This window comes from Zalophus californianus, chromosome 10 (assembly GCF_009762305.2).
Source record: "Zalophus californianus isolate mZalCal1 chromosome 10, mZalCal1.pri.v2, whole genome shotgun sequence".
In the NCBI taxonomy this organism is placed as follows: Eukaryota; Metazoa; Chordata; class Mammalia; order Carnivora; family Otariidae; genus Zalophus; species Zalophus californianus.
The window spans coordinates 88655398-88671586 of NC_045604.1; the positions used below are offsets into that span (position 1 = coordinate 88655398).

Consider the following 16189-nt stretch of genomic DNA (forward strand, 5'->3'; position numbering starts at 1 on the left):
GCTGCGAGCAAAAGTCATTGGTAGGGTCAGTTTTTATTCCCCTGAGCTTGGGTGTAAAGAACAAACCCCTTCCCTGTTCCAGCTGTTGACTCAGGTTTACAAACTCTGACCAGCCCCTTCCGGTCTTTAAGGGTCACTTCCTAGGGGCACCTCAGTGTCTCAGTCGGTTAAGTGTCTGCCTTCGGCTCAGGTCCTGATCCCAGGGTCCTGGGCTTGAGCCCCATGTTGGGCTCCGTGCTCAGCAGAGAGTCTGCTTCTCCCTCTCCTTCTGCCGTCCCCCCCTGCTTGTGTTCCCTCTCTCTCATGCTCTCTCTCTCAAATAAATAAAAGCTTTAAAAAAAATAAAAAACAGATTATTTGGCTATATAAATTTACTATTTTGTACAACAACAGATGAAACATTAACCTAGCAAGATAGTTATCAATTTAACAGAGGCATAAGACACATTTCGTAATGCACATGAACAGTCTTTTTCATTTTAAAGCATAAGTCTGTGGACTCACATTTTCGGTGATGCCCAAAACTTACAACATTTTTGAGGTTCTACTGTGCGGCCCCCTAATGTGTTTCCATCATGTAGAGAGCAGAACTGGCCCAGTATAGTAATGAGGGACCTGATTTAATGATCATATGCTTGTTGTGGGGTGTCTTGTGTTTTTAAAGGAAGCTGCTGGAGACGTGTGGCGATGCCGAGAATCAGCTGGCTCTAGAACTTACTCAGCATGAAGTCTTTGTTGAGAGAGAGATTGTGGAACCTCTGTGCAGCATAGCAGAGGTGGGTGCTTTTGCCGGATGGCACAGAAGAGCCACGAGTAGTGTGGGCTGTGTGGTGAATGGTTTGCTTATGTCCACAAGTTTAACAGTAACCAGTGGCTTTGACGTAGCTTCTTTTTGAAAATAAGGGGAATAAGTTGAGGGTACAAGATCCTATGCCTAAGGGGGAAAAAAATGTGAATAAATGTTGCCCTTTCGAGTGTCAAGTTTAAAACCCCAAAGCTTATCCCGTTGGATATATGGTATGTTCTTTGTAGATGGAGATCCCCAACATCCAGAAGCAGAGGAAACAGCTGGCTAAATTGGTGTTGGACTGGGATTCGGTCAGAGCCAGGTAAGGTAGAGCTGCAAAAATAACCAATAATGCAGTATTGTCCCTCCCCCAGCAACTGTCCTTGTCCCCAACGCAGAGGAGAGAAAGGCCCCTCGGTGGACAAGTTGCAGGTTTCCAGATTCATGCACTTCACCCATAGACCAAGTCACGCCCACTTACACCTGCTTTTTAGGGCTCATTCTCCCAAGTGTGGCAATAGGGATGATGTTAGAACATCCTGTTCTTAGTGAACCAGCAGTAAAGGGAGGCAGAAAAAAAAAAAAGGTAAAGAAAGAAACCTAAGTAAGTTTTTTAAGGGGAAAGGGGTCAGTGGCAGATAGTTCTGAGTGTTTGTTGCTGGAATAGGGGACCATAGGAATAAATAGGTCTCTGATCTTAGCAGTTCTGAGGGTCCTGCCACGTCCAGACGTCATGTGGTTATGATACTTTCATAATCGAATGCTGTGCTCAAGAGGGAGAAACCCCCATAAAACTAAGTAACCATCCCAGAGGGCTGCTGACTTGTGGGCTGATGCCTGATGACGGTCTGCAGAGCCTCATGGCAGGACTCCAGCCTAGCTCTGTCCCCAAGGGCATTTGTATCAGTGATTTACGTGGCTTTCTCCTCGGATGAGAGTGGGGAATATGGAGGCAGCTGCCCTGGCCCCGTCCTTTCTCAGACTTTATCACAACGTTGCTAAACTTTCTGTAAAGGGCCAGATAGTAATATTTTCAGCATCGCAACCCAGGTGGTCCCTGTCACAGCCATTCAACTCTGCTGATGCAGCATAGGAACAGCCCTGGACCATAAGTAGATGAAAGTGTGGCTGTCTTCCAATAAAACTTTATTAAAAAAAAAAAAGGTGGCTTTGTTGTTAGCTCTCTGGTTTTTTTTTTTTTTTTAATTATTGAAGAATAATTGGCACACAATGTTGTATTAATTTCAGGTGCACAACATTGATTCGACAGTTCTGTACGTTGCTCAGTGCTCATCACAATAAGTGTGGTCACCGTCTGTCCCCGTACAGTGTTATTAACATATTATTGGCCGTATTGCCTATGCTGAGCTCTTCATCTCTGTGACTTATTGATTTTGCCAGTTTGTTCTCATTGCAGTCCTGTGAAACGGATATGATGATTTCTCTTTGGCAAATATATGGAGAGACAGCCATCATTTCCCGAGCTTCTCCTGCCACATGTTTTTTATTGCAGATTTAGAACGTCAGTAGCAATTCTACAATGCAGCCTTTCCTCGTTTCTAAGATACCACTGAGTATCAATGCACCACTGATTTAATACCTACTTTTGGTCGTGGGGGAGAAACACCCCTCCATTCAATGTACAAATCCCTTGTTAAGACATGTCCTGATTTAAGAAATGTTGAGATCATAAACGGTACATCTAGGAATTAGCTACATGGCAAAAATAATTGCCACCACTGACCATACACTTGCCGCGTGCCACGTGCGAGGCATTGACCTCAGCTTGTTTGATTCCTCCATCCGTTTCTATTCATTTGCTCATTCATATTTTTGACAGATCGCAGTTGGGTGCTTACTGTGTCAGACTCCATGCTAGGTACTAAGTGAAGAGGCCCCTCGGTGAAGATTGGAGAGGGAACAGGGGTCTGTGGGTTAGGTAACACCCCTTCCTCCTGAGAAGAGACTTCTTTTATAGATCAGGGAGGAACCTGCACAGAGTTACCCACATGACTTGCTTCATGCTTCCAAGATGATAAATGTCTAGGCTAGGAGCCTGTCTTAAAGTCCACTGTCTTGTCTCCTCGTCACGTGTACACCTGTGATTAGAATCCTCCGGGTCAGGACCAGGAGTAGAGGCCACCCTGAGGTCGATTTTTTTTTTGCTCCAGATAAGGAAGCGTGATCTAATGGTTAATTAAATGAGGCCGAGAATGCTCCCTCACTGGAGTTGGTTGAGTGACATTATAGATGCTTATCTGCCAGAAATTTTACATCTACAGTACATGTATCCTGGAGGGGATTTCAACACGGATTCTTGATCTGCATTCATGGTCTTGTTCACTTAACCAATCAAAGCAGGTATTAGAGAAACAAACAGTGGAATATTTCTTCTTTTCTTATTCCTGTGGCTCTTCCCTGGAGGAAGCTGATCATAGCTAATGACTAATTACTGCTTATTTTCTAAGTAGGAATCCATTATATGGCAGATATTATCTGCACACACATACGCGTGCATATATATATATATATATATATATTTGTTCTCTCTCTGATTCCTTATGATGATTCTGCAAGGCAGACCGTGTTTGTTATCTTCGTTCTACAGATGAGATCACTAAGGCACAGAGAGCTTGAGTCATTGCCCAAAGTCACACAGCTAGTGACGGGAGAGCCAGGCTTCAAACCCGAGCATGTCCGACTCCGAAGTCCATGCTCTGTCCACACTACATAGCATCGCCAAGCTTAGCCTTGGCAGACTCGCCGAAGCCCCGCTTTGGAGGAGTGCCTCACCTCAGGAACTGGAGAGAAGTCAGAGCATACCGTTTGGCGGTGGGGGGGTCGGGGAGGCAGTGCAGCAGCTGGGAAGCTTGATGAGTTGCTAGCATGGGTTTTCATCTCTGTAATATCCATGTTTACATTTACATTGCTGGAACTTTCCAGAATAGCAGACATAATCCATACTCAAAGAAAAGGTCAAAGCACACAGAAATTGTTTTAGATTATTATCCCCCCCTGCACTCCCCTACTCTTGCTATGTATAACCTTTTTTTCAGTCCTTCTGACATACTGTAAAGGGAATGTAAATATTCCACATTAGGCTTCAGATTTGCTATAAATTTGGTCTTTAGAATATTAATTGTAACAACTGTTTTTAATTCTACAAGCGCTTTCCTAGCTATGGATTGCTAGCTGCTTGACCGAAGTTCTAGGTTTCACTCGCTGGAAGTAATCTCGGATGAGGCTGGTAGCAGGAAGAGTCATAGGAACCCGAGTGGGACTGACTCCCAGTGGCACAGGGACATTCCAGGCCAAAGCAGAAAAGCGCAGGGGTGTTTCACGGCAAGGGTACCACGATTGGACACTACGGGAAAGGGGTTTCACGGCATGATTTCCAGCAGTGGGGCGTGTGTGAGAAAAGATGTGGTAGACTCTCAGAGCGAGAGTCCTGGCATGGTGGGGAGCTCCTGGCTCCTTTTGCTCACTTCCGTTCCTGGAGGATAAACTCAGGGGAGGCTGACATCCCAGGTATGCAGCCTATCCCAGGTAGAATCTGTTCTGGAGAAAGAGTCTGTCTCCCTGAGGGCCTTGACCCTACAAGGTTGAGAATGCAGCTGGTTCTCAGATGCTGGTTGTCCCCATGTTTTGCAGGTGGAACCAGGCTCACAAATCTTCAGGAACCAACTTCCAGGGGCTTCCATCAAAAATAGATACCCTAAAGGAAGAGATGGATGAAGCTGGAAATAAAGTAGAACTGTGCAAGGTATAAGACTTACCTGATAAATATGTGGGTTGCATCAGTCTGGTTCCTGCAAATGACAGATGAAAGGCCAAATACTGCAGATTATTTAGCGTTTTACACAAGTCCTATCAGAATACTCTGAATGATAGGAAATGTGGGTTTTAGTTTCTTCTTCTTTCTCTATTTTCTAAGACCCTGCATTACTTTATCATCAGAATAAAACATCCTTTAAAAAAAGTTCAAGTAGAGGGCACCTGGGTGGCTCAGTTGGTTAAGTGACTGCCTTCGGCTCAGGTCATGATCCTGGAGTCCCGGGATCGAGTCCCACGTCGGGCTCCCTGCTCAGCAGGGAGTCTGCTTCTCCCTCTGACCCTCTTCCCTCTCGTGCTCTCTGTCTCTCATTCTCTCTCTCTCAAATAAATAAATAAAATCTTAAAAAAAAAAAGATAGTGAACTTGAAGATCAGTTAACTGCAGTAAAATGACTTGTTTAAAATAATATAGTGTATAGTGGGTAGGAATTAAAACTGAACTCACAAAGTCATGCCATACATAGCCTTTGTATTTAAAAAAATGATATCAGATAAATGCTTCTGATCAGTTTCATAGCGGCTTATTCCTGTTCAGAAGAGTCGTAACTTTACTAGTGTCATTTACATAGCTTTCCTTAGATCCAGTCTAACCTGGATCTCAGCTATCGGCTACTCATCAGACATAAATTTGGCAGAGGCCTTAGGAGTCTGAACTGGCTGATGTGTCTTCTCTCAACTTCCATGCCATAGCTTCTCATTTCAAATGGTGAAACCTGGGTGCCTGGGGTGGCTCAGTCGTTAAGCATCTGCCTTCGGCTCAGGTCATGATCCCAGGGTCTTGGGATGGAGCCCCGTGTCGGGCTCCCTGCTCCTCGGGAGGCCTGCTTCTCCCTCTCCCACTCCCCCTGCTTGTGTTCCCTCTCTCACTGTGTCTCTGTCAAATAAAAAAAAAAAAAATCTTCAGATGGTGAAAACTTGTGAAAATAGTTTCTGTCTCTTTCTTTAGGCTAACTTTTGGGTAATTCCCAGGGATCTAAGTTCTTTTTCCCTGATTTTCTCTTTAGTTAGGTCTCATCTACTACATAACTAACATCGAGGTTTGAATTTCATTTACTGTATATTTCAGTTCTAATTCTTCCAAGTTAGCCTTTGTTGATAGTGCATTATTTTTTTCCTAGTGCCTATTTCTTTTTTAATATTTAATCATTTTATATATACTTATAGTGACAGTCTGGTAATTCTGTTTCCTCTATGAGAGTGGTGGGAGTTTGCTTCATGATCGATTGTTGCCTACTGTGTTTTGCAATTCTGTATCATATGTTTTGCAATTTTGTATTGTGAGCTCATTTTAAGAGAGACTTTGTCTATGGGACTCTTAGGTATTGGGAGTGATTCTCCCCAGAGAGTATTACCAGTTTGAGGCCATTTTTTTTTTAAGATTTTTATTTATTTATTTGAGAGAGAGAGGGAGAAAGAATGAGCAGGGAGGAGGGGCAGAGAGAGAGGGAGAAGCAGACTCCCCACTGAGCTGGTAGCTCAATGTGGGGCTCAGTCCCGAGACCCTGAGATCATGACCTGAGCTGAAGTCAGACCCTTAACCGACTGAGCCACCCAGGCACCCCTCGAGGCCATCAAACTTCAGAGCCTCATGAAGGCAGATCTGTGTTTGTAAAATCCAGGGAAATGTTTTTACTTTCCCAGTGCCAGAGCCAGTCTTTCCATACACTACTGAGCTCCACTTATGCCAGGCCTTTTCTCTTCCTTTTTTTTTTTAATTTATTTTTCAAGTTTTTATTTATATATTTTGATACACATGTGGCAGTAAAAATATAATATTTCTTTCTCCCCTATTTTTACACCGATGGTAACATAGCATAAGTAATGCTCTATACGTCACTTCTTGATAAGGAATATTACCCATATATCTTGGATATCCTCCTCATCGTTCCCCTAATAACCTTCCTTATTTATTTTTTTTGTCATCCCAGTTGATGGACATTTATTTTTTTTAAGATTTTATTTTTTGAGAGAGAATGAGAGTGCACGTGCATGAAATGGGGGAGGGGCAGAGGAAGAGGGAGAAGCAGACTCCCTGCTGAGCAGGGAGCCCAATGTGGGACTCGATCCCAGGACCCGGGATCATGACCTGAGCTGAAGGCAGCCGCTTTACCGACTGAACTACCCAGGCGCCCCACGAGTTGATGGACATTTAATCCGTGGCTCTTTCTGTGACATTTTGCTCTAAGAGCCCGTGGATATTAATTCTCAGATTCCATCTTCTTCAGTGACCTGTTTTCTCTTCCACTCACCAGGATCAACTTGCAGCAGATATGTACAACTTTATGGCCAAAGAAGGGGAGTATGGCAAATTCTTTGTTACGGTAAGCCCCTCACCTTGCCAAAATATGAAAGCATTGTAAAAATTGAGTTGTTTTAGCTTTTTTTGCAAAAGATTTCATTTTTGGTTTTGCTCAGCCATTGTGTGTGTGTCCATCTGATGCTAACGTTACTTTTGTTTTTGAATGTGGGTCTGTTCTCAGTTATTAGAAGCCCAAGCAGATTACCATAGAAAAGCATTAGCAGTCTTAGAAAAGGCCCTTCCCGAAATGCGAGCCCATCAAGGTAATGTAACCTGCGTGCTGGCTGATGCCCCTTTTCCTAAGCCTCTGCCACTTCCGCCTCTGTTCTTCTTACCCCCTGACTCCTTTGCATGCATCTCCTCTGGATAACGCCTCTCTGCCTAGGAGAGTACTATCTCCCAGCGTAATTTCATCTTCCTTGCCGCATTCTCTAATTTCTTCCAAACCCAAATTAACCTACTAATGGGACATTCGCAGCTCTTCTGACATCTTCAGTTGAAGAGAAAGCTGGACCCTTGGTGGTGCGGGGCGGGGGGGGCTGGTGCCTGTACGTGTCTTCCTGTCTTCTCTTCTTCCAAGTCAGTTATTCGGTCCCTTGGGTTTAATTCTGACCCTGTGATTCCAAGAGCATACATTCTGGGGAGAATATTGTGGACCTTCGAAAAGGAATTTTAGAAGACAATGCTTGCTAGCCCCTCATCGGCATGACTGAATCATAAGGCCATGACCACTCCTTCCCCCTCTTCCTTGCGGTCCTACGAGGCTCTGGTTCCTAGCACTCACACTCTGCCCACCGTACTCAGGCTCTCGGCCAACTTCACCCACAAGTCGTGAGTGGACTGAACTTTCTCCTGAGGCTTAGTTTTACCTGCACATTAAAGCTTTTGACTCCCAATTCTCTGATTTGCTGTCAGAGCATCTCCCAGCAGAGATCAGCAAACACAGTTGAGGCAGATGTTGCTCTGTCTTCTTTGGCCCTATCGTACTCTTTAGCTTCTGTAGACCCCACATTGGGAGCTTAGGTTTCCCCCTGCAGAACCTTTGGTCTTGAGCTGAAGAGGATCAAGCCAGGTGCTGAGTGTGGCGACTCCGTGATCTGGAATGCGAGTCGGCAGGTGTGTGTGTGGAATGTGTGTGTTGGGGGTGTACACACACACTGGCATCCTCAAGAATGTCACTTCTCTCAGTTTGAGGAGGTCCCAACAGCTTCTGGCTTTGTGCCTGAAAGGTTTTGGATGATAGAATTAGAAAATTCTCTATCTTGACCCACCTGCATAGGCAGATCTTCGGCCATCTTGAGTAAATGCGTCTGATTGACTCTTCCTAGGATGAGCTGCCTTCGCTTTCCTAAGTGATCTAATCTCCTTGTTGGTGGATGACGAGGTCGAGTCACAGTGCAAAGGAGTGAAGCTGTGGCCAGCATTCAGCCTTGCAGGGGGCAGGCTCCTGCCGGGCAAGTTCCAAGTGCCAAGAGCGTGTATCTGTGGGATACATACCGTGTGCCTGGCCATGTGTAGGACAAAATAGGAACCATCATCATCTTAGCCTTTGAATGAATTAAAGTCTGGTTTGGAGCTGACTAACAAGCATAAAAAAAAGAGAAGATTGGGTTTCGTGAGCAGGACTTTTTTTTTTTTTAAGATTTTATTGATTTATTTGAGAGAGAGAGCATGAGAGGGGTGAGGGGCAGATGGAGAAAGAGAAGCAGGCTCCCCGCGGAGCAGAGAGCCCGATGCGGGGCTCGATCCCAGGACCCTGAGATCAAAACCTAAGCCAAAGGCAGATGCTTAACCAAATAAGCCACCCAAGTACCCTGTGGACTTTTTTTTTTTTAACTATATTTTCCCCGAGTTATTTTTTTTTAACTATGTTTTTCCCAAGGCTATTTTCCGTAGAGAAGTATGTCAGCAAGTGACAGGGCAGGGAGGAGACTGAGGAGGGAACAAGAAGCAGGTGTGCGGGAGCAGAAACCCAGCAAAGGAAATGTGATCCATCTTTCTCTCCAAGGTTGCCAAGCCTTGGGATTCAATCCCTTCCACCTCTGCCTGTCCTCCCATCTCCCTGTTGTCTTAGTTCCTGTCTTCCTCTTCCTTTTTCTTCTGTTTTCAGAAAGACTCAGAGCATCCTTACAGTAGGAAAAAGAAAACCTTGACCCCACAGCTGCCACGCCCCTGTGCACCCCTATCTCACAGGCACGGTGTCAGCTGACCGGACTTGGTACCTGCCTATCTGCAGCACCGTGTCCTGTTAAGTCTCATCCTCCTCTGTTCTCATAGGCTCTCTGAATGACTCGTTTCCGCCGGCCCCCCCCTTCACACTGTGCAGTCTCACTTCTGCTCCCAGTCACGCTTCTATTAAGAGTAAAAAAAATACTGCAGTTCCCAGTGGACCAGAGGCTCTTAATTGTCAGATCCTGGCATCTGATGTCCCTTGGGCTGTCTCTTCCTTGATGGAATGTGTGCCCCTCATTGCACCTGATTGTCTTTCATCGGTAGGGCTGTGCACTCCCCAGAGCCCCCTCCTGGCGCCAGCCCCCATGTCACCCATGTCTTCAACCCTCACAACCACCTCACTGCTGGTTCCCTCAGAGACTCCTCCAGCTGTCCCCTGAAACTCCACGCATCCCAGAAAGTAAGCCGCCCTTACCCCAAAACCAGCTGCCCTTTTCTCCTTCCTCCATGTCTCCTGGACGCCACCTCCCTCCAAACCATCCAGGCTTGACCTTGGAGGCTTCTTGTCCTTCCTCCTTCCCCATACCCTGTAGCTGGGGTCTGTCCCTTCTGCCCTCTGCTGGGCCTTCTGCTCCACCCACACCGTCCTGCCTTCTCTGGGCCCTCGTCACCTTGGGTAAGAGCTATGGAATCAAGTGTAAATTCTGAGACTCAAGATCCCTGGTCTTTTCTCAGCCCTTCTTCCTGGTTTGTTTCATTCAGAACCCACAGCTCCCCTCCTTGAAGCCAACAGCAAACACTGTCTCCCGAGTCGCCCTAGTGTCTGTGTTCTGCGCCAGAAGTCGCAAACCGCTATATCTCATTTTTCAAAAAATTTTGCCATCATTTAAACACCAGACGCCTTCACATAACAATCTGATTTCTGGCTTCTCTTGAAAGTCACGAAAATCTGGCGACACGGGTCGTTGAGCACTGAGGAGTGGGGGGGCAGGGGGCTACCCAGCCTGACTCAGCACCTCAGGGGCCTCCTTGGTCCCTGTGGGTACCCGCATCTGCGACCCTGATCTGTACCATTTTCCGGCCACGACTTAGCAAACATATCTTGTCGTTTGTTAATGACTGTTGTATGTTCACGTGTATGTCTTGTCTTTTCTTCCCAGTTAGAAGGGTGGGGAGTCTCTGTGAACTTGGGATGCTGCTGCAGTGCCCGGCACTTAGCAGGTCCGTTGTTGGAGACGCCAGCGTCCTTTGGGCAGTTTGGCTCAGGAGTTGTCTAGATGGCTGGTTCTCACATCCGCCCTCTGCCAATGTTACTCCAAGGTCGGGGGTGGGGCACACTGTCAAGCGTTTCCCAGAAAGTTCCAGTGGGGGTTCAGAGAATGCCTGGCTCTTGCCGCCATGGGGTCAGGCATGTGGCGGTAGTGATGGCAGGTGCCATTTGAAGAACTCTCCTGAGTGTTCTGATGTACCCCCCAGGGGAGGGTTCTCATGGCCATTTTCTGCTTGTGTTGAGAATCATTTAGATAAAAGGGACAAATGCAGGGGAAGGACTGGCCTCTGAGAGGACTGTCACAGAGTTCTGTCTTCTGAGAAGGGTCAGACCCCCAGATGCTCTTGCTCCCAGGAATTACACGGGCCGGGGCCGGGCCCGGGGTCAGGACCAGAGACAAGGAGGGCACCTGCCTCCCTTGCCCTCACCCCTCTTCGACCTGGACCCCACTTGCTCTTTCCACCGATTTTAACCTTGTACAAGCTCCCAGCTCCATGGACCTGGGGGGTTCTCTCTTCCTTCCCCTGTGTGCAGATCATGCAATGGGGCCTGTCCCTGCTCTTCTGTGTAGCCAAGGGTAAGGGGGACATCAGAGTCCTCCTGCCTGCTTTGAACCCAAGGTTCGAATAGCAAAGTCGCTGCACAACGTTAACCCCATTGACGGTGCTGAGAAGGACATGAACCCTTCCCATCACTGGAAGGGCCTAAGTGTTGCTCAGCAGAGTAGCTTCCACTGACCAGTTTCCCCTCTTCTATGTCTATGAGCGTCTCAGGCAGCACGAGATCTGTACGCACCCACCGGTGGCTCAAACCCAACCAAACACTTCTCGTTCTAATGGAATTCGTGAAATTCTTGTTTGCATTTCACTGCCGAATTGTGTGGGCTCCTGCTAAGCTGCCTCACATCTCTTGTGGAATGAAGCAGAGTATGTGACCCCAAAATAACATAAACGATCACTTTATTGTTGGCACAAGCTTCAGCCTCAGCTGCTTTGGGGCTGCAGATACTGCGTGGTTTCCTACTCAGAACGTTCAGGAGCTGGCTGGGGCAACAGCATTCGGAAGCACGGCATGTCATGGAGACGTTGCGTTTCATATGAGTTCACATCGGCCATCTTCCGGTCTTGTGTGATGATGCTTGGCTTGTGTTTAAAATCTTAAGAAGTTATTTCCTTTTTCACATGGAAGGAGTCTATTTCTTGTCCCAGAGATAGAAGGCCGGTGCCACTTTGCATGGCAAGAGTAAATTTCCTTCCAGTGAAATCAGTATGTTCAGACGAATGCTCGGGGTAGCGCCAGGCAGCCCACCTGTCCCGTGCAGGAGCCCCATTGCGCCTTCTGCTGGGCAGCTCGCTCTGGAGGGCATTCAGGACTCTGTTCCGCAGGTAACCCCCCAGCCTGGGACCTACTCTTGCTCCAGTACATGGTAAATAACCAAAGCAAAAAGAACAGATGCTTCCCCTTTTCCCAAAGCCTCAACTGCCAGTCTGCTAAAAAAAAAAAAAAAAATCCCCTTTGTTAGTTTGGGGAGAAAAAAACTCCCCAATGATGCTGTGAGATCGCTGGGTGCCTTATGGATGGTTTGCTGCTCTAGATAAGTGGGCGGAAAAGCCAGCCTTCGGGACGCCTTTGGAAGAACACCTGAAGCGGAGCGGCCGTGAGATCGCACTCCCCATCGAAGCCTGCGTCATGCTGCTCCTGGAGACCGGCATGAAGGAGGAGGTGAGCGGTGCTCGGGGGCCCCGCGGGCCACCATCTACACTGCGCACACTGACGGCTTCCCAGCTTCGGTCGCCGTGACCCACATTTTAAATGGGGACCCTGCACACTATACCCGGAACAGACACTGTGAATGAAATGAGTTTCACAGAACATTTCCCTTTCCTGCTTGCGGTACACTCTGACTTTCTTTTGCCCCACTTGATTGTTTCATTTTCGACTCTGGTTGTGATTTGTGACATTGAATTTCATTTAAAAAATTTTTTTACAAGATTTTATTTATTTATTCATGAGAAATGGAGAGAGGGAGGCAAAGGGAGAGGGAGAAGCAGGCTCCCCATGGAGCAGGGAGCCCGATGCAGGACTCCATCCCAGGGCCCTGGGATCATGACCTGAGCCAAAGGCAGACGCTTAACCAATTGAGCCACCCAGGCACCCCGGTGCCCCTAAATTTTTTAAAAGATTTTATTTCTTTATTTGAGAGAGAGAGAAAGAGAGGGAGAGCACAGAGGGAGAGTGAGAGGGAGAAACAGACTACCCCGAGCAGAGAGCCTGACATGGCGCTTGATCCCAGGACCCTGAGCTCATGACCTGAGCCAAAGGCAGATGCTTAACAGACTAAGCCACCCAGGCGCCCCTGTGACATTGAATTTCAAGATGTACTAAATGGACCAGAGCTTCTGTGAGCTTTAGCAGAATCTTACATTTGGGTAGTACTATGCATTTTGGTGGGGGTATTTACATACTTATTTTATAAAATCCTTACTCCCCAAAACCTCACAAACCAAGCAGAGCAGGTCTTGTTACTCCTCACATCAATAAGTGAATGAGTTCATGGTAGGGGGCAATCAAAATCAAATGCCAAGTCTTTTTTTTTCCCCTTTTAAAAACCTTATTGAAGTATAATGTACATAGAAAATGTATGTATCATAAGTGAACAGCTTGATAAGTTTCCACAAACTGAACCCACCTGTGTGATCAGCACCCAGATCAAGGAACAGCCCAGAAGCCCTCCTTGTGTTTGTTTCCAGTCACTGCCCCGTCTCCCACTGATGTGGCCCCAACTTCTAGTAGCCGAGATCAGAGCTGCCCAGCCAAGGCCAATTTTGTCCCCTTCGGGAGATGTTTGGCAAAGTCTGGAGACAGTTTTGATTGTCATAGTTTTGGAGGTGGGTTTGCTACTGCTCTAGTGGGTAGAGACCAGGGTTGCTGCTTAACATCTCAGAATGCACAGGACAGCCTCCACAACGAAGAATTATCTAGCCTGAAATGTCAGTATTACTGAGATTGAGAAACCCTGCCTAGGTTAATTTTGCTTAAAACCTACATCTTTTAACTCCTGGACCAGTGTCTTCATAGTCCTGCCTTTCTTGCTTGACCTTCATGTGTTCTTCTCTAAGTAACTTTTAGGGCAGTGAAAGTGACAAGCCACCTAGTCTAACAATTTTTCATGAGATGCCACTTAAAAAAAATTCTAAATTTAGAAAATCTATAGCAATCAACCTTGTGGAAGTATAAAATATTGCATTTAAATTGATTTCTAATAGGCACAGATAATTTAGCAACGGGACAGGGCAAGAGCCCACAGCGATCAGGAATGAACCGCCCTCTGCCTGTCTGTCTGCCCCCCTGCCATGTGCTTGGTCCTGTTGTCCTTCCGGTCGCCCGCCCTCAGAGATGAGGGGTGTGGGAGTCAGGCCGGGACGGAAGCCTCTTCCATCAGGTGTGTACTGCTGCTCAGCATAAAGCCCACAACTTGAACCTGATGCTCATGGCTTTTTGTTGTCTTTAGGGCCTTTTCCGAATTGGGGCTGGGGCCTCCAAGTTAAAGAAACTGAAAGCTGCTTTAGACTGTTCTACTTCTCACCTGGATGAGTTCTACTCTGACCCCCATGCTGTCGCAGGTGAGCTGCAAGGAGTCGCCCTCAGGAGGGTGGGTCCTGTCTCACACAGATCACCAGTTAAAAATCCAATGTTCATTTTCAGATTCAGAGAAAACTGAAATGGTCTCCCTATATAGGTTTAACTGGACAAACTGAAATGACAAATAAAACTGCATAAGGGTACACACACACATACACCCCATTTCCTATTTTGAGGGCTTTCTTTGTTTTCCTGATTATTAAGTAAAGGTGAAGGTAGCTTATAACCCAGATATTTGGAGACCTGCTTGTATTTCCTTCCCTTCTTTCTCCTTCACAGTCTAGATCTGCCTGGGGAAATGATGTCCATTAGAAGGTGACTTTGAAGCTAATTTTATTTTCTACTGACCCGTCAATCTATTTTGCAAGGGCGAGAATTTGTTTTAGGAACACTCCATGCTCTAACCACTCCCGCTGATTCATAGATTGTTCTAGATATTCTTGGCAGGTTGTAATTGAGATCATTTCAATTTGTAAAAAATCATATGTCCTGAGATTCCCAGGCTTACCCCTTGACATACTCAAAGTGAGTGTTAACAATTTCAGGTGCTTTAAAGTCCTATTTACGGGAACTGCCTGAACCTTTGATGACTTTTAATCTGTATGAAGAATGGACACAAGTTGCAAGGTAAGTTTAAAGAACACTGAGTTTTCAAAGTTAAAGGTAATGATGGGATATTACGTCCCCTTTGTGAATCATTTTACTCTCAGGGGTCATAAAATAACATTAAAATAGCACACACGTTAAATAATATGTGCCTCAGTTCTTAAGTGTCGGGTGAGAATACTGAGTATTATTAGTGTGGGAGAGTCAGCACTTAGGCATTGGCTTCAATTTGCATGATGTATATGGATGAAGACATGTAGTGGGCCCTGCGTTCATAGACCCCTTTTAGATGGAAGAAAGCCCTGTCTTGGGGACAGGTGTCATACTGACCAGCGGCGATGTGCCTGGCGAGCCCTGGGGAAACTCAGCTGTGCAGTAATACAGTGTTGATGGTACTAGTAATGGTTGTTAACGCTTACTGTGTGCTCACTATACTAATCTTGATACCCGTTACCTCCTATCATCCATGATCAATGACATAAATGACAGATGTGGTTAGCCTCATTTTCCAGACATGGAAACTGAGGCTGGGGGAGGCACGGGGCCCAGGGAACAGCAAGTAGTTGGCAGAGCGGGAATTCAGACCCAGACCTCTCTGCCCCAAAGACTGTGTCTCTGTCCTTTGCGCCTTCTGCCCACCCCCGGCTTCCGTGTGTCTAGGAGCTGTTGGCAGCCTTGTCCACCAAGTCCCAGAGGCTTCTCTCTGGCCGGCCAGGCTGCCTCCTTGTTAGCTTGTGTCTCATGGTTCTGACTCCCTTCCTCCCGCAGGGGCCTAATTCCTCAGCCCTAAAGGGAGGAGGAACAGATCTCCCTTCCCCTCCTACCCTTCCCCTGTCACCCATTCCCAGCAGACAGGCTGCGGGGTCTGATCAGTTAGGCCTCAGTGGCAGGTGGCTCTACCCCGGCTGGTAAGGTTTTTAAAGTCAGAGTAAGGGGCGCCTGGGTGGCTCAGTCGGTTGAGTGTCTGCCTTCGGCTCAGGTCATGATCCTGGGGTTCTGGGATCGAGTCTCGCATCAGCCTGCCGCTCCTCCCACTGTGCTCTCTCTCTCTCTCTCTCTCTCTCTCTCTGACAAATAAGTAAAATCTTAAAAAAAAAAAAAAAAAAGTCAGAGTACACTCGTAGTCACAGTCATATCCTTAGAACCTGCGTGCGGCCCATCCTGTTGTCAGTGTCCATGTTTCTGGGGCTGAATAAACAGAGCTCAACAGCAGCGTCGAGTAGGAGAGCATTCAGGGTCTCCTCTATTGGGTAGCCTGCTCCACTCCTGCACCTTGATTCGTCTCCAGCTCCGAGACTCCCAGCATCGTTCCAGTGAGAAAATACACTCTTCGAAGCAGGTATCTGTTTATGGATGTCTTGATTCTCCTTACGTGAGAAATGTCAGGATCCCAGTGGCACATCGACTGGCCTCTAACGTATAATTATGTTTACCCCCTACCTGTCACTCCAGATGGGTCCAATTGTGGAGGACGTTTTAGGTCCAAAGGTGTACTGTGTGGGCAACTGCTAATGCCCTCTCCTGCTGGCGGGCAGCAATGACTGACCTCACCTGGCCCTCTTTTGTCGATGGAAGTTTGC

At 46.9% G+C, this 16189-nt stretch overlaps 1 protein-coding gene across 7 annotated transcripts in view; it reads left to right on the plus strand.

Annotated features, from left to right (window-relative positions):
- The window catches only part of ARHGAP17 (Rho GTPase activating protein 17), an 84109-nt gene that overhangs the window by 42715 nt on the left and 25205 nt on the right, over positions 1-16189 (plus strand). For all 7 annotated transcript variants that reach the window (XR_003522992.1, XR_003522994.1, XM_027610970.1 and 4 more), the window contains exons 5-12: positions 665-776; positions 1033-1109; positions 4439-4550; positions 6873-6941; positions 7101-7182; positions 11956-12083; positions 13873-13984; positions 14549-14630. Coding sequence is in view for 5 of the 7 variants with exons in the window: in XM_027610970.1 (XP_027466771.1) it covers positions 665-776; positions 1033-1109; positions 4439-4550; positions 6873-6941; positions 7101-7182; positions 11956-12083; positions 13873-13984; positions 14549-14630 (774 nt within the window). In the remaining 2 variants the exon portion in view is untranslated. The remainder of the gene's footprint in view (positions 1-664; positions 777-1032; positions 1110-4438; positions 4551-6872; positions 6942-7100; positions 7183-11955; positions 12084-13872; positions 13985-14548; positions 14631-16189) is intronic.